This window comes from Triturus cristatus, chromosome 3_2 (assembly GCF_964204655.1).
Source record: "Triturus cristatus chromosome 3_2, aTriCri1.1, whole genome shotgun sequence".
In the NCBI taxonomy this organism is placed as follows: domain Eukaryota; kingdom Metazoa; phylum Chordata; class Amphibia; order Caudata; family Salamandridae; genus Triturus; species Triturus cristatus.
In genome coordinates, this window is record NC_140584.1 from 84,731,805 (window position 1) to 84,753,680 (window position 21,876).

Consider the following 21,876-nt stretch of genomic DNA (forward strand, 5'->3'; position numbering starts at 1 on the left):
AGCAACCATTATCTATAGCCTCATAGAATATCGCTGGCTTAGCCAGCTAATGGGATAGCTTAGATTAAGTTTATTGAATGTCATGTTATTATATGCATACAAGAGATGTGGCTTATTGACCCTATTTATGCGGATGGGTATGCTACCTATCACACGCCAGTAGTTGCTAGTAATATGGCAAGGGCCATGGGTGGTTTGAGCATGTTTGCTTCCCTTTCCTTCCTATTGAAGGTATTATGGACAAAGTGTGATTCAGTATATTACCAGATTATTTTTTTCCAGTGTTCTGCAACAAGACTACTGCTGATTAATCTATATCACGGGTACTCATAGTACGGCCCGCGGGCCGTCAGCGGCCCGGCAAGCCTTCCTTGGCGGCCCGCGGACCTTGCAGACATAGTGCCTGTGCCCTGTGCTTGTCAGCGAACACCGCCGGTTGCAGCAGCGCGGAGCTGTGAGGCCGGGCGATTCTTTTAAAGGCCATTTACTTGTTAATGAGGCTTTGTTGTATTTCACCTCTTCTTAGCGCCCCTGCATCTCCCCTCTGATTGAGTGGAGATGCAGGGGCGCTAAGAAGAGGTGAAATACAACAAAGTCTCATTAACAAGTGAATGGTCTTTAAAAGACCTGTGAAGTACTTGGGTGCGGCCGTGTGAGTTCCCTGGAAGCCGTCTCAGCACGGGGTGAGGTGACAGAGGACAGCAGGGTGAGGTGATGGAGGGCAGCAGGGAGTGAGAGCAGGGGGTGAGGTGGCAGCGGGAGGAAGACAGAGTGCGACAGAGGGAGGAAGAGGGAGGGAGAGACTAGAGAGGGAGAGGAGGAAGACAGGGAGAGGGGGGAAGACAGGGAGAGAGAGAGGGAGACAGAGGGAGGGGGAGAGAGGGTGGGAGAGGGAGGGAGACTGAGGGAGAACGGAAGAGGGAGGGAGGGAGACAGAGTGAGGGAGACAGAGGGAAAGAGAGAGCAATAGAGAGAGGGAGGGAGACGGAGAGAGGGAGAGAGAGAGGGAGGGAGGGGGACAGAAAGAAAGGGAGACAAACAGTGAGTGAGACAGAGGGAGGGAGAGAGAGGGAGGGAGACGGAGAGGAAGGGAGGGAGAGAGGGAGACAGAGAGAGGGAGGGAGAGAGAGGCAGGGAGACAGAGGGAGGAAGGGAGGAAGGGAGGACAAAGGGAGGGAGGGAGGGAGACAGAGGGAGGGAGGCAGACAGAGGGAGGGAGGGAGACAGAGGGAGGGAGACGGAGACAGAGGGAGGGATAGGGAGGGAGGGAGACAGAGGGAGAGAGGGAGAGGGAGGGAGACAGAGGGAGAGAGAGAGAGAGAGAGAGAGAGGGAGGGGACAGAGTGAAAGGGAGACAAACAGTGAGTGAGACAGAGGGAGCGAGAGGGAGACAAACAGTGAGTGAGACAAAGGGAGCAAGAGGGAGAGAAACAGGGAGGGAGACAAAGGGAGCGAGAGGGAGACAAACAGGGAGGGAGACAAAGGGAGCGAGAGGGAGACAAACAGGGAGGGAGACAGAGAGAAAGGGAGACAAACAGAGTGATGGATGAAGAGAGAGACAGAGAGAAAGGGAGACAAACAGAGTGATGGACGGAGAGAGAGACAGAGAGAAAGGGAGACAAACAGAGTGATGGACGGAGAGATAGATAGATAGAGAGGGCGGGAGACAGAGTGAGAGATAGATAGATAGATAGATAGATAGATAGATAGATAGATAGATAGATAGATAGAGAGGGCGGGAGACAGAGTGAGAGATAGATAGATAGATAGATAGATAGATAGATAGATAGATAGATAGATAGATAGATAGATAGATAGATAGATAGATAGATAGATAGATAGATAGATAGATAGATAGATAGATAGATAGATAGATAGATAGATAGATAGATAGATAGATAGATAGATAGATAGATAGATAGATAGGGCGGGAGACAGATAGATAGATAGATAGATAGATAGATAGATAGATAGATAGATAGATAGATAGATAGATAGACAGACAGACAGACAGACAGACAGACAGACAGACAGACAGACAGACAGACAGACAGACAGACAGACAGACAGACAGACAGATAGATAGATAGATAGATAGATAGATAGATAGATAGATAGATAGATAGATAGATAGATAGATAGATAGATAGATAGATAGATAGATAGATAGATAGATAGATATGTGTGCATACCGGGCTCAGTGGATGAAGGCGTCCGCTGCAGTGGCCTGTGTTCAACCTCATGGTCATAGTTTTTTTTTGCTCTAGCCCCGCCCCCTCCCCCACTGGCCCCGCCCCCACCGGTGCGGCCCTCAGCCAGAAACCACACTGTAAATTTGGCCCCCGAGAGAAAGTTTGTGAGTACCCATGATCTATATAATAAAGTTTTTGACCATGTCAAGATGGACCCAGCGTGCTCTTTACTCAAGGACATTGAGAAATGCACCAGTAATATTCACGGTGACTGTATTTTGGTACTGGTGGGGGATTTTAACTTAAAAGTTTGTCAGTTTTCTCAGGAGAATATTTGTGGGCTGGAGCATGAGGCTGGGGTTCCTTTAATCCATTTTGTACATTGTCCTCTTGGTGATGAATTCAACCTGTTGTTGGCTAAATTCCACCTCCATTTCTCCTTCGATGTTCTAAGCCTGACACCAAACACTACACCCACCTTTGTGGGGTGAGGTACTTTGAGCCATAATGATTTTATTCTTTTTTCTAAATCACCAAGAGATTGGGTTTTGGATTACAATCTTGCTGATTCCCCCCTTAGTAACCACAGGCTTTTGTGTCTCTCTCACTCTACATGGCTCACTGATCTCTGGAATCTCCGTAGTGGTTTATCCTTCATGCTTACTATCCTCTGGGAAACGTGGGGTAATAAAAGCATGGTCCAAGGTCGACGAACCCTTGTTCTTAGCGCAGTTAGTCGTTTCCACGTACCCCGTTTTTTAATCTGTTTATCAGACGATTACACACAGAGGTGGGGCCTGCGCTTCTCAATAGCTTTGATAAGATCTGCAGAGAAGCATTTGACCTCCTTTTGGTTCTGTACAATGGGGGACGTAAGCCACCTGTAAAGTGGTTTGATGCTTATTGCACCCAGGCACATAACCAGTCACTCGCTGCACTGAGAAAAGCTCCTGGAGAACAGGATACGGAGCAGAAATGTAGAACCCTATATCGAAATCAGGAAGAACGCAATCAGAGAGGTAGTTTCTTCATCACTCGGTCAAGAAAGTGAAATTAGGGACTGCAAGCCTATTTGGGCGACAGTAAACCACAGTTTTTTTTAGGTCAAAAAAGATCCTGGTGTTGACAATATTATTCCCTCTGACATCTAGGTCGCCCATTTTACCAAGCTCTATGCTGACCCTTGCTTAGGGAACCAGATATCCCCAAACATGTCCCTTTATTTTCTCTCCAGCCGCCGCCCGGCATTTTAACTATGTCCCAGTGTCCCACTGAGTCTTCTGTGGGCCCAGTTATTGAATTGGAAGAGGTTATGTGGGCTGTGGCTGGTTGTCTGGTTGGGCGTGCTGCTGGTCCAGACCATCTTCCCGCTGATATGTTTAAAACTAACTTTCCACTGTGGGCTCCTTTATTGGCAAATGTCCTCAATGCCACCTTAGTTGCTGGCCCCTCTCCAGAACAGGTCACATGCAACGTTTGTTCCTATTTTTAAATAAGGTTACAAAAATGACCCCCAGTGTTATCGCCCCATCTCACTGATTAATTCCACTGCAAAGATTATGTGATGAATTCTGTTGGACCGTTTGCAGCTATCGATTTCCACTCTGGCCTGGGGCACAGTCAAGCAGTCCTTAGATCTATATCTATTAATTGCCAAATACACTGTGGCCAAGTGTGGCAAGCTGTATTTGGCTTTCATGGATTTGATTTCTGCCTTTGACTGTTAGTAGGTTCAAATTATGGGTACCATGACTGATATCGGGGTTGATCTTAACATTGATAATTTCCTTGGAGATCTGCACAATGATGTGACTGCAAGCGTAAGATACAGCACCTGCTTTCATCCTGGCAAGGGGCGTACTCCAGGGCTGTGTCTTGCCTCCTTTTCTATTTTTCATTTATATAAACAGCCTGGAGGATAAACTGGTAAACCTCAGGGCAGATTGTCCTCATGTAGGTGCCCTTAGTATTTCCACACTACTTTTTGCAGACAACACTTTCCTAATAGCAAGGCCTGCAAATAGCTTACAACGATTACTGGATTATTTTTGTGAGTTTATGGCCAGTCTAGATATTATGGTAAAGCAAAACAAGACTCGCATAATGATTTTTGGGGGAAGGAAATAGGATAATGTTTCTTTTGTAGTGAACAGCAAGAAAGTTGACTTTGTTCCTACTTTCTCCTATCTTGGCAATCTATTTGATACATGTCTCTCATGGGGACCCTTGAAGACCAGTAGAGCTGTTGCCTTCTCCAAATTAGTGGAGGCTGTTCTCAATTTTGCCCACACATTTGGTCAGAACCCCGTAAAGGAACTCTCGATGTTCTACAAAGCCAAATGCTGTGCTATTGCCTTATATGGGGCAGAGGTGTGGGGCATTGGAGATCAAGATAGGCTTGAAAAAATTGAGAATGGCTTTATTAAGAGACTGTTAGCTGCCCCTAAAGTACTAGGTCCTTCCTCTTCCACACGGAGGCAGGGATTGGCTACATAAGCTATCTCATCAAAATGCAACCCCTTCTTTTGTGGCTCAGACCAAAAGCCAGACTTCCTTTAATAGGGCTGTGCTTGCAGACTGCTTAAAACTCGACCACTGTTTGAGTATTCCCTGACTGAAGTATATTCAGAATACTTGTTGGAGTATGGGACGGGAGGACTTGTTTACCTCTCCTAGCAATGCAGCAGCCAGCTCCATTAGGACGCTGAAGAATGCATTCCTAGACGGATGGATAAAATTCAGAGTGCTGTAGATAAACCAACGGTCCAGACTAGTATGGGGATCTGTCCGATTGTTAGTCCTACGCCATAATTAGTATGGGTGGGAAATATGCACCATAAATTCTTATTGACTAGACTCAGGTTATGCACGGTGCATCTTCTTGCTGCTTTTACGTCACAAGGCCCGTGTTTTTCACAACTTCCCTCTTGTCCTTGTGACGACCAGTCACCTCAATCTACCCTACATTGTATGTTATTCTGCAATTTTATTAGTTGCTGAGGAAACGCTATTTGCTGCCCATCCTCAGGGCGGCCAATATTAATTATTGCAGAACCTGCTAACCCGGCCCACGATGAAGATCTGCATTTCTGCTGCTATATATATTGAAATCACCATTAAGCAGAGGGCTATTGTTAATATTCGATGTTTAATGGATTATAGGTAGATATTTAATGGACTTTTGTATATTGATTGTTCTGCTTTTTATTTATGTATTGATTGTTTTCTAATTATTTGATATTTAACTCAGATAACTTGGGTAACATTGTGGCCCCTAACAAGCCCACTCCTAAGGACTTTTTTCAAGGTTGCTGTTCCTCTGGCTTTTGTCTGAGCACTGGGATAGCTTTTCTGACAACTGATGTTGTATGACTGTTTTACATATTGTCATGAGCTGAGATGTGTATTTATTATATTTGTAAGTATTTATTTTGTTTTGCACTGTGCAATTTTATGGCTCATTGAGCTGAAATTAAGTTGATTGACTGACTGACTAAAAAAAAACATTTTCCTAACATTTCTGTGATGGAAAGTTCTGGGATCTGTAGGGAACACAAAAGACACACAGATGATGGACGGAATGCAGAGCAAAACAAACATCCACCTCCAGTCAAAAGATCTGGGTTAACCCCTTCAATGCCCATGACGAGCTGGACTCGTCATGGGCTGCGGTGGCGCTGTGCCCATGACGAGTCCAGCTCGTCATGAACTCCGCCCGCTAATGAAAGGCGCGGCACTGGGCGGGGAAAGGGGCGGGCATGCAAGGGGTTAAATCCATTGTTCGTAAGTACATAATAAATAAATAAAACGAATTACAATGCGCACTCTGCATCGCCATTTGGCGTTGCAGCGTGCGCAATGTAATTTGTTTTATTTATTTATTTATGTACTTCCATCCATTCGGCCGTATGCCGGAGTTTACTACCCCCCACCCTGCCCCTCCCCCGCCCCACCGCACTCCCTCCAGGAGCCGCTACTGCCCCTTCCGCCTGCAAGGGGGGCAGAAGGACTGATGCCATATTGTATGGAGTGGGGGCATGGCCACGCCCATGGTGGACAGCCCCCACCCGTACATTTTATTTCTTTCAAGGATTTTCCCTGGCAGATAATCACCCCATATGCCCGCTAGGAGCGCAGAAAGACTAAAACAAAAATGCACAGGATCGGGGGCTGCCCACTATGGGCATAGTAATGCCCCTACCCCCCCCCCCCAAAAAAAAAAAATGCCGGAACAAAGCTTCCCTGGTGTTCTAGTGGGGGTTTCTGCCCCTCGGGGGGGGGGGAGATTGTAGGTAGCCACCCCAAACTTGCCGCCTGGGGGCGATAGACTGGTGCCACCCTTTTTGGAGTGGGGGCATGGCCATTTACGAAATCCCCCTGGTGTCTAGTGGGCTTTATAATCCCCCTGGTAGGAGGGGCAGATTGGGGGTAATGTCAACTGATACTTTATTTAGGAGTGGGAGCAGGACCATACCCTTAAATTCTATTTTTTTGTATCGCTGGGGTATAAAGGGGGTTTTCTGCCCCCAGGGGGCAGATGGGGGTAATCACAAAAGACTGAATATTTTATTGTGGTGGGGGGAGCACAAGCCCTTGTCTAAGAGGTGCATCCCCCATGTCCCTAGGGCCAAGAGGGTGAATCCTGCTTGGGATTCACTCTGCTGTGGCAAACCCCAAGCAGGGATCCACTGAGCAGAGGTACCATTGGAAAGGGGAGATTCCCCCCTTTCCAGTGACACCTATCGCAAAGCAATTGCGAGTGAAAGTAAAACGAGCCCATCGGCTAGTTTTGCTTCCACTTTTCTGTAATGACATCAGCGTGCCCAGCCTGCTGATCACCATCACAAAAGAAAACACTCAGGCTACTTGGGATGCTCTTTCCGAGCAGCCATAGGTTAAAATACAATAAAGGGCTTCCTCTGAGCAAGGTGAAGCCTTTATTTACCTTCCATTGTAAGCCAATGGCAACACCTGCACTGGGGAGGTAGTGTGACCGTCGGCCATTGTCCAATGGCCGCACTTAAAAGGTTAACAGCTGGTGCCTTGTGAAGTGCAAGACTCCAAAACCCAAGGTGAGAGTCAATGGCTGCTTGTCAGGCTGTTTTGATATTAGAAGGAGTATGAGACAGTTCTATCAAGGTTCAGGGTGAACTTCCAAAAACTGCAAGCCCTTAATATCTCAATCTGCCAGAGAAAGTGCAATATCTCATGGTGGCTTCTCCCTCTTTTATTGTGTTAAAGCAATCACATTCCACTGGGTCTGGATTACCCCTTCACTATTGGGAATGTTAAAGGTGAATTGTGAACTACTCTAGAGGGACTTCCGGAAAGAGGCGAACACTTGAATGCTATCATTGTTTGGAAGGTTGGCAGCAGTGAAAATGACTTTTACCAAAATTGGCAAAAACTCCTACACTTATTTCAAAGACTTCAAATCTCCCTAGGCGCAACAGAATTCAAGAAAGTTCAGAGTGCTACATGACAATGTATATTGACTGTGGAGAAGTGTGGCTCAATGATTAGAGTGGCAGACCCTGATGCAGAGGTCTAGCCCGGGACCAGGGTTCAATTCCCTGCCTCGGCGGGTCTTGGGCTAAAAATTCCACGGACCTGATAATTCTCACCTTGGTGCCATTCCAGTCATGGAGTCCCACTCTGCAACTCTGGCCAATAGCTTGCTTAATCTCCACAACGGCCCCCACAACGCTAAGGATGCCTGGTCTCCACCTTGGGGGTGCCCAGGAGTGGACGTCTCACAGGGAAAGTCAGGATGGGTTCCACAGCGGTATTCGTACAAGCGCCTTGAGACCCTTGTGGGTGAGTAGTGCGCTATATAAGTATCAATTTACAATTTTTTTACTGTAAATAAACCTCGCAAGGAGAAAAGGCTCCTGTATAATTCCTGCTGGCGTAGTGTGGCGTGCGACTTGGGCATCCTGGTGTAGTAAGATGTCAAGCCAAGCTGTTATGATAAATGATGGAATTGGGGAAGCTGTAGTCTAGGAAACAGTGGTGTTTTATTGACCATGAGATTGCTGTTAACCACATACGGAAAATTCTGTGGCTCAGTAGGGGTCATTGATCATGGGGGCTGTGTTCGACCCCAGTCACAAGAGTTATATTGGAAGGAAGAGAGATCTATTTGTTCTGATCAGATAATGTTTTGGTCTCCCAGAGTTGGTTATATTTGACCAATGAGCAAATCTGTCTCAAATAGTACAGTTGTTTAAATTATCATTATTTGTAAGACGGTGATTAAACTTCAAAAGTGCCCTTGACATGCAATCAGTACTCAGTGTTCACTTCTTATTTCCAGTTTGTCAAGTGCTTCCACCGGCCTGACTATGAACAGACGATCATAACTAAAATATCGTAAGTTTTTTAAAAATTGTTCTATGACCTAAGAAATGTTTTTCACTTTGTTGTCAAGCTGCTTTATCTTGCACCGCTCTTGATTGCACAGACAGTTTGCGGGGAAGACAGAAAATGACTGATAGATTAGAAGTGGAAAAATAACAGTATTCTTAGTTTTTTGCCTTGAGTGGAGCCCTCAGAGCAATGCAAAATGACTACTTTTCAACAATTTCTTACAATACTTGAGAAATGTATATTTTACCCAAAATATTCCAGGAGTTTAGTTAGAATGGTACATAAGTGATCCAGCGCCATTCGGGAATCAATAATCAATAATAACACAAACTCAGGCCCATTCTCATTCACCCAGTATCAATGAAATCCCTATTGTGCTGGTTCAATTTTGAGTTATATCAGTTATTCATCAATACAGGTTCATCTAACATGCTAAATATATAACTGAACCTGTATATCAACTCTCTTTCCTATGGTCGATGGACCTAAAGTTGAGAAGTTGATGGTAATAATTAGAACTATCTATCTATCAATACTACTAAAATAAATCACAAACTCAGTGTAGGGTTAACAATGTTTATCTCCAAATAATGTGAAGGTAAATGGTCATCATGTACAGGTTCACAAGGCAAACAAAGAACCAATCACAAAGAAAGAGAACATTATTAATGCAAGACAGTATCAAACTCATATCAATAATGAACAAATGCAAATGAAGGAGTGGATAGGCGAAAAGACAAGTTTCAGAGACAAAATACATTTGCAAATGAATATGCAAAATACAGATCATTTAGCTATACTAACCTAAGGAAATCAGTAGGAAACTACCCCCCCTGGCTAAAGGGATAGCAGGGGTTCCTTGTGTAAGGGGTCGGAGAACAAAGAATAGATCAGGATACAGTATTCAGGTCAGGAGCAGGAAAATAGGTCGGCCTGTGTCTGGATACAGCAAACCGACGGACAACGACGATCTCCCTCTCTCTAGCTTCTCCCAGGACGCGCCCTTTATCAACCCCCAGGCACCCCAGTTATACTTTAAAAACTAACATGTCCAACCCACCATTGTAGCAACATTTTAGATACTCAGTCTCTCATTGCTCAGTTTAGGGGGTGTTCTGTCACACCACCATAGTCACGTTCATAATTTTCACTGCGTTCTTTGTTTTACTCATTTTACATTACATTAGCCACGTCTCATGAATACACGTTTCCTCCAACAAGTAACATGTTGCAAGTCTCTTCACTTCCATTGTTCCCCTCTGCAATTTTGCGCGGAAGAAGTTTGTACATTTGCACTTGATCCCACGGCCATCCTTCCGTTACTTGGCAGACACACAATAATCCTTGAAAGTTATCAGCCTTTGCCTTCTCCATTCGCCCTCAGAGCTCGATTTTCAGCTTATTTATCCATATTTATTTTCTTTAACCTCCAACTGTCATGCAGAAATGTAGGCCCATACTTGTTTCACTACGATGAACAAAAACACAGACATTATTAATTTCACGAAATATATTTCTCACTGGTTACCACCCACCATTGCACTTCCCACGTTATATTCCTAGGAATAGCATTAATGTGCAAAAGCGGCATTATTTGTATTTTATTCCAAAGCAGAACACAAATACGTCCTAGTCTTCATGCATTAGTCCACGCATTAGGGTACGCATGCGCAAAAGCATTTCTCCATGTTTTTGTGTTTTTGCAAGTTATTGTCACAGCACACGGTTAGTGAATGTTACTGAGGACTTAATCCGAACAGGTTATATTTTTGGCAAAACACAGCTCCATCGTAAGCCACCTGTAGTATACTGGACACAGTCCCACTTTCACCCAATATTATAGGACCAGACCTTGAATAGTAAATTTCACTTCAAACTCAAGACGCAGATTTTCCCACAATCATCTTAGAGAGCCCTCCAAGACTCCTATTGGTATTTCCTTCCAGTAGTTTGGACAAGGTGCTAAAAATTCAGGTGCCCCCCACATTACTTTGCAATGCATCTATGACATAAATAGAATGAACACATCTTGAAAACCGAGAAAAACTGCCTTATTAACAAACATAGAAGTGGGACTACAATTTCACATCCAGTGAAATTCACAAAATAATTTAAAACAGCACTCAACAACACAGCAAATAAAGAAAACGAGGTACTAAATGGAATAAATTAAATGCAATTTCCAGGTAGTATCATTTGTGTTGATTAAATAGATTTCTGTATAGTGTGGTAACTAATCCTGCAGTGGAACACATAAAAACTTGCTTCCCTCTGTGTTCAGTCGACCCTCTCTTTGGCTGAGGGCCTCAGCTGGTATGGATGCCCTCTTCTTGCTGGCTGGTGGTCTGTGGGTCCTTAGCAATTTCCATGACATTCTACCCCAGAGTCTATTGTGTAGCATCCTCCCCAGCCTGGGTACCCGGCAACAATATGCCACACACAGAGCTTAGTATTACACGTCTTTATTTGTGTGTAACTGCAAACTGAACATTCTAAACCAGCCTTCATCACATTCCTCACTAACACTTGCGTCACTGTTCTACGGAGTCCATCAGGATCCAAAAGGGGTCCATCATTTCTAACTCGCAAGACACTACATCTCCCTGCTGTTAAATAAATAATTAATTTTATTGTACAAAATATACACATAGATAGACATATGCAATTAAATCTCTTCAGTCAATCTTTTTGGTGCTTTAATTGTTTGACCTGATCTCGTTCTTGCAAACTGGGAACTGTCATCACCAATGTCCAGGATCTGGGTCAACGCTGTAGAGGCAACAGCAGTCACTGATGTTTCCGACCCATTTTCTCTTTCAACAGTTAGTTTTCATGAATGATTAGTTAAGTGCCTAAAATGAGAAAAGACTTTAGTAAAACATTTCCCAGAGCGCTGGGCAGTCACCAATGTTTCCTTTGGTAGCCACCACTTGAAAAGGTTCTGCATCAAATGGAGCATCAGATTTTCTCAGTAATCAGAACGGATCTCCACACTCCCTCCCCACAATTCTAGGGTAGCTGTCTTCAACCTACTCTAACTCCCAATCCACCCTCCCTCCCTCGATTCTTTAACGGATTCCTGTATGTCTCCCACAGGTTCCACACTTTCTCCCACTTTTTGGGGCAACCCCAGCTCTCATATATTGTTTTTTCTGCTGCACCGCACCAGTCGAGATCTACCTTCCATTGGCCTACTGTCGGAGCAATGTCGCAGGACTTTTACCTGTGGTTGAGTGAGGTGTTGAATGAAAACAGTTTTCAAATCCAGCTGCTCAAGTGTATCACGCAGCACTGCTTTCTTTAGCATACTCATAAAATGCTCAGCAAATCCGTTGGCCTGGGGCTTCAGAGGTCTGCATTCCGTCCATCAATTGTGTGTCTTTTGCTTTCTCACTCTAAGTGCGCCAGGTATGCTCATACGTGAGTCCTGGGCTCACTGTGCCACTGGAATCAAGCTATCCTGGCTGAAGAGGGGTGAAACCCCGAAACCGGTCCTAGGATGCTTGTTTCCGGTCCAGGGAGGACCTGGCTTGGCAGTTCGGGCTGGACTGTTCCCATGAGGCACAGGGTCAAGACTGATTTGCATATAGCCAGGTCTAAACTGGGGTGGCATGGTGAGCAAAAGAATTATGGATTTAACCCAGATCTCTAGACTGGGGGTGAATGTTTTGATTTGTTCTGCATTCCGTCCTTCAATTGTGTGTCTTGTGCTTTTCTGATGTTTTATATTCATATGCTCCAAGAAATCCTTGAACTCTTGACTATTGAAAGGCAAGCCATTCAATTCACTTCACTGTGGCTGGAATACCCCATGTCACAAAGATGGCAGTCTAGTCTTTGAATTAATTGTTCTTGAGTGGTAGATGAAAGATCTTCAATTATTGGAAATCGTGAGTATTCATCTACAATCACCAAAAGGTGATGTTCATGGTCTAGTGGACCGAAAAAGGCAATAGACACTCTCTCTCAGGCATGCTCCAGGAGTTCTGACAGGTTCTAGGTGTGGTGAGTAGTTTTTGTAAAAAGGTAGTTGCATAGCTGACAGGCATTTAATTCCTTTTCAACCCTGTCATCAAGATAAGGAAACCAGACTTGGTCTCAGAGACCTTTTTTGTGGCCACGATTTCACGATGTCCTTCATTGGCCACATCAATTATTTTCTGTTGCAGACTCTCCGTAATCAGGATTCTCGACCCTCATAGTATAACTCCTTCCTGGGTCATTGACAGTTCATCCTTGACATTTTTGTATTTTTGAAGTTTCACCAACACTGGTGAGCGGTCAAGGGTTGTTGCGGGGATTCTGCACATACACAGAACTATGCGCAGGAAAAAAGGGCCTTGGTGTATAGGGGTTGTACCTTCCTACCATCTTAGTACCCAAAATTTGAAAAACGACTAGCAATAGTGTCTCATTCATTCTCCTACATAATCACAAAGCTACAAATGATTAGACAACCCAGAACACAACACTCCCGACTCTCTCAGGAATTGCAGATTCACTGTAATAGTTCAAAATGTTTATTTTAACTTTTATGCTCTATAATGCAGTATACGAGCCACAACCAGCAGCAAAATGCATAAACCTAGCACAGTTAGCATTGTTACAATACCATAGAATATAAAAGGGGATGTCATTATATACAGACAGTAGAAAAAAGGACTATAAGGCCTAACCACCCCCCCTTGGTAAGTTGAGGTTTATTATATAAAGGAAGTTCTCTGAGCTTTGTCAGCAGACCCCATACCTTAAAGCCTAGATGGAAGGTTTACATCATAGGTACAGCATAGCTCTTCTCCATGGAAAGGCTCTCTCCAAGTGTGTGTTTGAACAACATGCATCCCCGTAATATCAAAGAACGAGTCTCCACTAGCTGTGTTCAGCATGTTTTGTCTAGGTGCTAGGGACTGACTAGAACAGAATAACAAGGACCTTTGTTTATCGACCTAGCACATCGTGTTCAGACTAACCTCCAGGAACTAGCAGAACGCAGGAAGCAGACAGTTCTCATGTAAAAGGCATAAACAGAGTTTAGCGAAATAAATTCCTGTGGTAACGTGCGCAAAAGCAGCATCATGGCAGCAAAGCTCCTGCTAACTTAGCAATGTCGACAATGACCCTAATGGCCATATAACAGGGTGTTGGTTCCATGACTGATGTGTAATTATATCCTTGTGCTTTAACATGTCACTATCATGGTTCGTGGTAGTGATAATCTGGGTTAATGAAATGCAGATGGTGTTCCTTATTTTACAATGAAGTTAATATAGGCCTCAGCCGCCTTGGATTGGGTACCGTGACTTTGTATAGACACTCTGTAAAAGTAGTCAGCAGAGTTCTGATCCTTCCCTTGATGATCCACATTGATATAATTATACTCTTGTAACTGTAGTCCCCATTGTTCAGTGTGAGGAGGAATTTTGGCCTTTGGGTTGGCAAATATAGTCAGTAATGCTTGATGATCAGTTACCATTGTAAAAGGATTTCCATACAGGAGTTCATGTCAATGTTCAAAAACCCATATCACGGCTAAACTTTCTGTTTCGGGTTGTGAGTAAGCTCGTTTTGTTTGGGACAAACTTCTGCTTTCATATGCCACAATATGCATTCTAGCATTTGGGAGTCTGCTGTGCTGTGCAGTGATGGTACCTAACCTGACTAGACTAGCGTCAACTTCTGTTTGACCTTGACAACCCTGTTTAGGAGCAACTGCGGGAGGGTCGGGCCTGGGCCCCCGCAGCACCCAATCCAGTTGGAGCGAGCTAAGATACTCAAGGCTATTGATGACACTAAGGCTACGCTGCACCAGGACATTAGTACTTTTTCAGTGGGGCTGCAGCGAAATAAACACCACAAATTAGCGGAGAAAGTCAAAATGGGGAAATCATCGATTACTGACCTCCGGCCTGAGCAGCAAACACTGACGCACTAGGTTGAGGCTGATAGGGTCCACATACATGAATGCAGGGTGGAAGATGCTGAGTGCCACAACAGGAGAAACATTATTAGGGTGGTGGGCCTCCCTGAGGGCATAGAGGGTAAAGACATGATTGCATATCTTGAGCCTTGGCTCAAGACAGTGGTCGCCCCTGAGAACTTGTTCGCCTTCTACACTCTGGAATAAGCACGTCGAGTACCAGCGCGCCAAACTGTTCCACTATAAAGATGGAGACATACTGCTCCAAAGAGCGCAAACTGCAGGCCCGTTCATAGTGGATAACAGCAGGGTCTCAATCTTTCTGAACTATTCCATAGAAGTCCAACTGAAACAAGCTTAGTTTCTAGAAGTTAAAAAAACTGTGCGTGAGGAAGTCCTGCAGTATTCATTAATCTTCCCTACCCGACTGCGGATAATACTAGATCGTGCTACCCACTTCTGCGATGATCCCAAAGCTGCTTGGGTGTGACTCGAAACCTACAGGTCGGGATCTATGCCTTCAACGGTGAAACAAGCTGATATGCCTTGAGCATGGACCGTGAGAAAGAGGACATGGAAGAGACCCCGGAGGGGACCATCAAAGAAGCCAAGATAAGTCACACACTTAGAAGGGAAGGGCGTCTGCCCTTTAGGTTGTGACAGAGATCCTGAAGACCAAGGAGACCACCTTGGAAAATGGTTCCCCCTCTGTCAGAGGAACTGGTGAATCTGAATCGGATTCCTCACACGCAGACAGCACCCTCTTACCCTGAGAATGGCGGACAACTTCCTCTGAGCAGAATCCTCTGCACAGTTCAGGAGTACACAGTAGCAGGACTTATCTGGATAATATGCTCTGTGAACCCACGGGTGCTTCTGCTACTCTGGGCCGTCGCAGACCCAGATGGGACTTGATGCCAGTTAGCCATGGCCTACCTCCTCTTGGGTGATCTCGCCAATGCCTGGTAGAGACTCTCTGATGACAGTGTTGGTTTGCTCGCATTTTGGGCGACTGGCCATTGCCAGGCTACTCTGGGGATGAGGTTTCTTCATTCTTATGGAGTTTTCTCTTGTTTTGTTTGGTTTTGCCTGCAGGGATGGCTCTGTATTTTATGGCAGTGGGATCGGGGGCTGGTTGGGTGAATGGGGGGCTCCCTTGAGGCAGATCCATTATGGCGAGAGCACAATGCTTGCTAAAATTCATGTCCTTGAACATTAGGGAGATGAGCTCAGCTACCAAGGGTCATAATATACAGAGGTATTTGCCATATTGCAGGAGATGCACCTCAGACAGAGTGAAGTGGAAAAATTGCACTGTAAATGGAGAGGGCAGTTATTCGCCACCTCCTTCTCGGCGTATACAACGGGAGTGCTGATTTTGATACGAGCTGGCGTACCCTTTGAACTCTTGCATGCATTTATGCCCCGAACCATGACCAGATACCTTTTTAACATACACGCTCGGCCTCAATGGCATTACTGACCACAGGTGACTGGCTCCTTGGAGGCGAATTTAATTGTGTAGCAGACCACTCCTTTCCCCCTCTACCTATGGCTCAGACTCACCGTACTGCTGAGGGCTTCTGTGACTGGATAGGGCACTGGGACCTGACAGACATCTGGCAAACACAACACACAGTTGTTAGAGACTACTCCTTTTATTCCCCTGCAAACCAACTGCACACAGGCTTGGATGCTTTTTTGTGTTCCAGAGGGCTCGGACACTCTGTGGTTTTCATGGAGTACCTGGGGTGCACTTTTTCTGATCACAGCCCAGTGCTCCTTGATTTTAAACCCCTGGAGGAATGCCCATTGAACCCTTTGTGGAAGCTCAATCCATTGAACCTGGACGATACCTGTTTTTGTGAAGCTTTAGGAGACTCCATAGACAATTACTTTGCCGAAAACACTCGGTCAGTGTCCACTGGGCTAGTGGAATGTGAGGCATTCAAGGTTGTAGTGCTGGGGCATTGTCTGGGGCAATCTGTAGGTAAATAGCACAAACTCAACTGGGAGTTGGACGACCTTGAAGGTCGATTGCATAGCCTTGGCTATGCACAGGCACGGATGCTGTTCACCCCGGAAGGCCTTCAGGAGGCACGTGCGCTATATTGTGATGCTCTTGAGCGGCTGCGATGTCACAATTATAAGGTGTATCTTATGAGAGCTCAGTATGAAGAGGATCGACCCAGTGGATTGCTGGCATGGCTTATTCAGACGGAGACTCGCGGCTCTCCAATTGCACATGTTAGGTCGAGTGCTGGAGAGTTCAATTACCCGCCGGGGTAAATCAATGACCTATTCCAAACCTATTACGAGGACTTATATAGCGCGCCGCCCCAGTGCCGCCAGAGTCTCAGGTGGCCTTTCTAGGTGAAATACAGCTCCAGGGACTAGATCGGCAGGCAAGGGAGGTGCTGGGTGGCCCGGAGATGGTGCAGGAAATTCGTATAGATAATAAAAGCATGGCCACAGGTAAGACCCCGGGCCCGGACGGCCTCACTGCAGAATTCTACTCAGTATATGCTGCAAGGTTTGCTCCCCAACTGGAGGCCTTATATGCAGAGTCTGCAAGACAGGGGAGTCTGCCCGGGTCCACACATGCCACAGTTGTTCCGCTCCCTAAATTGAATACACAGGGAGCCCGCACCAGGGACTTTTGCCCACTCTCTTTGTTAAATTTAGACTTCAAGCTGCTTAGAAAAATCTTGGCACTTCGTTTGCTTCCACATATGTCCACCCTCATTCATGAAGACAAAAACAGGTGTATCCCAACTCGGAATACCTCACTTAATCTGCGCAGATTGTACTCCACGTTCTACCACCCTGAAGCACAGTTTTACCCGCGGGCGGCCTTCTTGTCGATCGACCCCAAAAAGACCTTCGGCACATTATGGTGGGACTATTTGTTTGCGGTTATGGGGAAAATGGGCCTTGGAGATGGCTGGATACGGTGGCTGAAATTGCTGTATGAGAGCCCCACAGCATGAGTTAAGATGGGCAGAATAGTGTCTCCGCAATATGGGGTCTTCCGCGGTACCAGGCAGGGCTGTCCTCTATCCCCGCTAATGTTTTCCTGGCCATTGAGCCCTTGGCAGAGCTGTTCAGTCTGCTGGGGGTGGGTATGGGGCTAACTGTGGGAGGACATATTATCTCCCTGTACGCTGATATTCTCTTACTCTATTTGTCAGACACCACAACGGATACTGCCAGGGCGCATGACCTTCTGGGGGAGTTGGAGCATTTCTCTGGGTTGAAGGTCAACAAAGCTAAGACCTACTTCTTTCCTGTGTCCCCAGATCTACTTCACCCCCCGGGAGTCCCGTCAGATCTCAACTGGGCCCAGACCACCCTCTGATACCTAGGGATTCAGGACTTCCGTTCCCTTGACGACCTATGGGAGGGTAATCTTGGGAAGATGCCCAGATCTCTTCGATCCTGTTTTTCCTTTCTGGTGCTCCCTAAAGTCTCACTGTCCAAAATGGTAATGCTTCTGCGTTTTCTCTATTTCTTTTATCAATCCTTTGGTATCTGTTCCCTCCTGCTGGATCTGCCAGCTTGATGCTCTGCTGTGCGAATTGATCTGGGATAAAGGCCAGCAGCGGGTCTCCTTGGAAACTCTTTATTGCCCTGTGGTAGAGGGCATCTTTGGAGTGTCGAATTTTGAGCACTATTTTTAAGCCTCCCAGGGACAGTGGATTGAACAGTGGCTGAACGGGCAGAGGCTGGGAGAGTTAGGCTTGGCAGAGTGCTCGATACACACCAACCTACTGTTGGCTCAATTGCTCAACCCGGGGTAGGGGATCCCTTGCCTGACCTGATTGCTGAATATGGCATTGCAATTTTGGAAGCATTGTGTCACCAGGACAAGGAGAACCTCCTTGTATGCGCCGGGTTTACCCTTTGTGGGTCTACCTCATGGGGGCCCTTTGACAATTTTCTCCACTGAGCAGCTCTCAACCTGGACTGACGTGGGACTGGAAACAGTGGGGCATTGTTACCAACAAAGTACCATCATCCCATTCGGAGACTTGGTCTCAGATTCCGTCTGGCTTACTGGCTGGCCAATTCCTCCGGTACGAAGCTTTAGTTCACACTTTTAGAGGGCTCTGGGGAGGAGGTCGTGAAAAACTCAAAACACACATGGTACAGCAATCCTTGCTTACCCTGGGCACGGCGAGGCACTTGGTAAAGTGGTTCTATGTCTCTCTCTCTGATATGACTCGCAAGCCTTTGTCATGATTACGCCAGCGGTTGGAGGCAGTTTTAACTCGGGAAATTCCAGACTCCGACTGTAATAGATCCTGGTGTATCCTAAGAAGGTCTCCAGGAACACAGGACTGACATATACGCAGTTTAACTACCTGCATATGACTTATATGACACCCCATAGACTTCATGCAGTATATGGTGGTGAACAGCGCCCCTGCCCAAAATGTGCTCATATTAATGCAGATTTTATACACATAACCTGCAAATGTACCATACTGTGACAGTTCTGGGATGCGGTATTGACAACACTAAATAATAGAGTAGGACGTGGGCTTGATTCAACTGTTGAGGTTTGCCTGCTGGGACTCTTCCCACAATCTCCAAAACAGAAAGTCAGAACTAGGTTCCTGGACCTGGCAGTAGCAATGACCTGTAAATCTACTAGTGGGCCCGTGGTGGGTATCTGGCTGTGAGATGTGTGTTATTGGGCTGAGGCAGAAGGGAGGGCTCTCCTCAGAGAAGAGGCATGGGGACTGTGAAGGTGCCCCATAGCAGGGCAGTGGAGGGAAGTCCTTGACACTTGAGAACACCCTGAACGTGATCTGACTGAGGACGTGGGGGACAGTGATGAGATGCAGGCAGATGGGGGCGCTCACATATAGGGGTACCTGGTGGCTGGGAGGGAGCTGGTTCATAATTGTGAGGCTGCAATAGGCCTTAATGGAGGTCTCCGACGTGCCTTATCAAAGGGACATAATGTGGGGAATGCTCACCCCAGGATTCCTGCGTGACTATGATTAGCGTTGAGCAGTTGTAAGACACATATACATCTAGACAGACCCCCCTGTTTACCCATATACTATCTCTAATTTGCTTGTTTGGAGATTAGCTGTTTACTATAGCCACCCTGCAATAGTTAGTCAATAAGGTTCTTTTTTGTGAGTTAAACTAATTGAAACATGTGATGTAGATATCTCCACAGACTTCCTGATCAAATGTAGCTGGGCCCCCCTAAATGTGGGACTGTAATGGCTAATTGATATATAACAGTGATGCTCACCGCTATGGTACACCCAAAGATAGATTGTTGTGTTGTTCTATTGTGTACTGTAACTGCTATATCAATCTGATAATCCCGCAATGGACCTGCATGGACATACTCCCGGAGTTTGAAGATGTATGTCATATCTGTGGAGTGTTTTGTTGGGAAAGGCAACTGGTATGCAGAATGTACATGTATTTACCTGACTGTTGTTTATACTAAATGCCAATAAAATATGTTTAAAAGAAAATAAGAAACATCTTTTGAGGGATCGGCATTTGACAAGGCTTGTCCTTTAGCAGTATCTGGTGTCATACCCCCATCGGAAGATATGGCAAAATTATTTTAGCTTTGTCTTATTGAACTCACGCTTTTCTGCATTCAAAGTCAAACCTGCTTTGGAAAGTATATAACATACTTGTGTAGGCGCTTTTTCATGCTTTTTCTGTGTATCTCCGAAAACCAATATGTCAGCACTGAAATTGAAAGCATTCATGACAGGTTGTAAGATACGTCGAATGGTGTCTTGAAACAGTTCTGTAGTGGATGATACATCAAAACACAGTCTTTTCTATTGAAACAGACCAACATGTGTAGTAGAGGTTGTAATGTAACTGCAATGGTAGCCTTCATTTAATTCAAGGCGAGAGAAGAGCTTCCCACCACTGAATCGCGTTATCAAGTCACCAATGTCAATCAATCGATCAATACTTTATTGTTTTAGTTAGTTAAAACCATAACAATATACTAAAAATAATTATAATAAATGTAAAAGATTTATACAAAAGAGATTTCTTTTTCTTTTTAAAACATCATTTGCTTCACAATACATTAAATCCATTGCACATTTAAACGTGAAAAGTGACAAATGCAATAAAATCAAGAGGCAGTAATCTTTTTTATAAAATACGGTCTCCAAGGGGGCCTGCTAGGGTTATAACCTTAATTCGTAGTGCTTTTTAGCATATTGATTTGAATATGTAAGGGTTGGACAAAGCTGTTCAATATGAAATATATGTTCTCCAGTTTGCTTTTCTGTTTCTCCATTTGGAACGGTCTTGACTAATTTTCCATCAGGGTTAAAAATCTTACCAGGTTACAATTCAGCTGTGGGTCATTTGGATCAAAGCATTTTAATAATACTGCTCCACAGGTATATTAAAATGTTTTTCAATAATCAAATGCCATGTGATTTTAAGTTAGGGCAGACGCAGATTAGATTAATTAGATCCTGTTTTGGTGCACCCCACAGATTGCATGCTTTCGAGCCCTTATATTGCCAACTTGGTTGATCAGCATTTGATGGAATTGTACCAAGACGTAGTGCTAAGAACTTTGTTTTTAAATGCGGTGCATACGTCTGGCCTAGATACATTGCTGGTTTTAATTTTGTGTATGATTGTGGGACCATACATGCGTGGGATCGCTTATTCAGGCTTTTTTTTAATCCTCTGTTAGCGAGTGCTTTCTAGCCGCTTTCTTTAGCACAAGCTGAAAGGAAGAAAACGGGAGGTTCATTTGCCAGAGACTTGTAGTATTAGTGATTTTTAATGATGATCTTAGGTACGTAGTGTAGATGGATCCTGGGTCTTTATCTAGGGCCCTCCACAGCTCATTGTTGGTTGGATTTTGCCTGTTAGTTCAGATTTTATACCAAGTTTTTATAGTTATATATCACCTTTTCACGTGCTGCTGCTGCAACCCAAATTCTAACCTCACCTGTGCCGGGGAGGAGTTGCGTGGTAGGGAGAATATTGTCTTGTAAGCTTTTGTTTGTAAGGCATCCAAAGTTGCCGAGTCTTTCCCATGCTGGATTTCACTTGCGCATGCCACTGTTGGCAAAAGTTTGGCTTTAATTACTTCTAGCAGTGGTGTGAACGATGGACCTTTCAGGTTCTTTGCGATTGTGCAAAAGGCACCCTTACCCTTTTTCATTTGGATCTCATTGTGGTTTCGAAAAGTAAGTCTATTATCCATGAGCACTCCCAGATACTTGTAGGTGCTAACCACTTTCAAGTCTATATTGTTGATTTGGAATGGCCGGGACTTCTGAGCCCGACGACTTATTATCATATCTTTTGTTTTTGAAATATTAATTTCTATTGAATTTTCCTTGGCAAATTGCGCCAGTTCATTAATCGCCC

The 21,876-nt window shown here is 45.1% G+C and overlaps 1 protein-coding gene across 21 annotated transcripts in view; it reads left to right on the forward strand.

The window, feature by feature from the left end:
* Positions 1-21,876, forward strand: part of MUC13 (mucin 13, cell surface associated) — a 772,367-nt gene that overhangs the window by 337,012 nt on the left and 413,479 nt on the right. For all 21 annotated transcript variants that reach the window (XM_085647277.1, XM_085647282.1, XM_085647279.1 and 18 more), the window contains one exon: positions 8,509-8,564. In XM_085647277.1, coding sequence (XP_085503403.1) covers positions 8,509-8,564 — 56 coding nt within the window. The remainder of the gene's footprint in view (positions 1-8,508; positions 8,565-21,876) is intronic.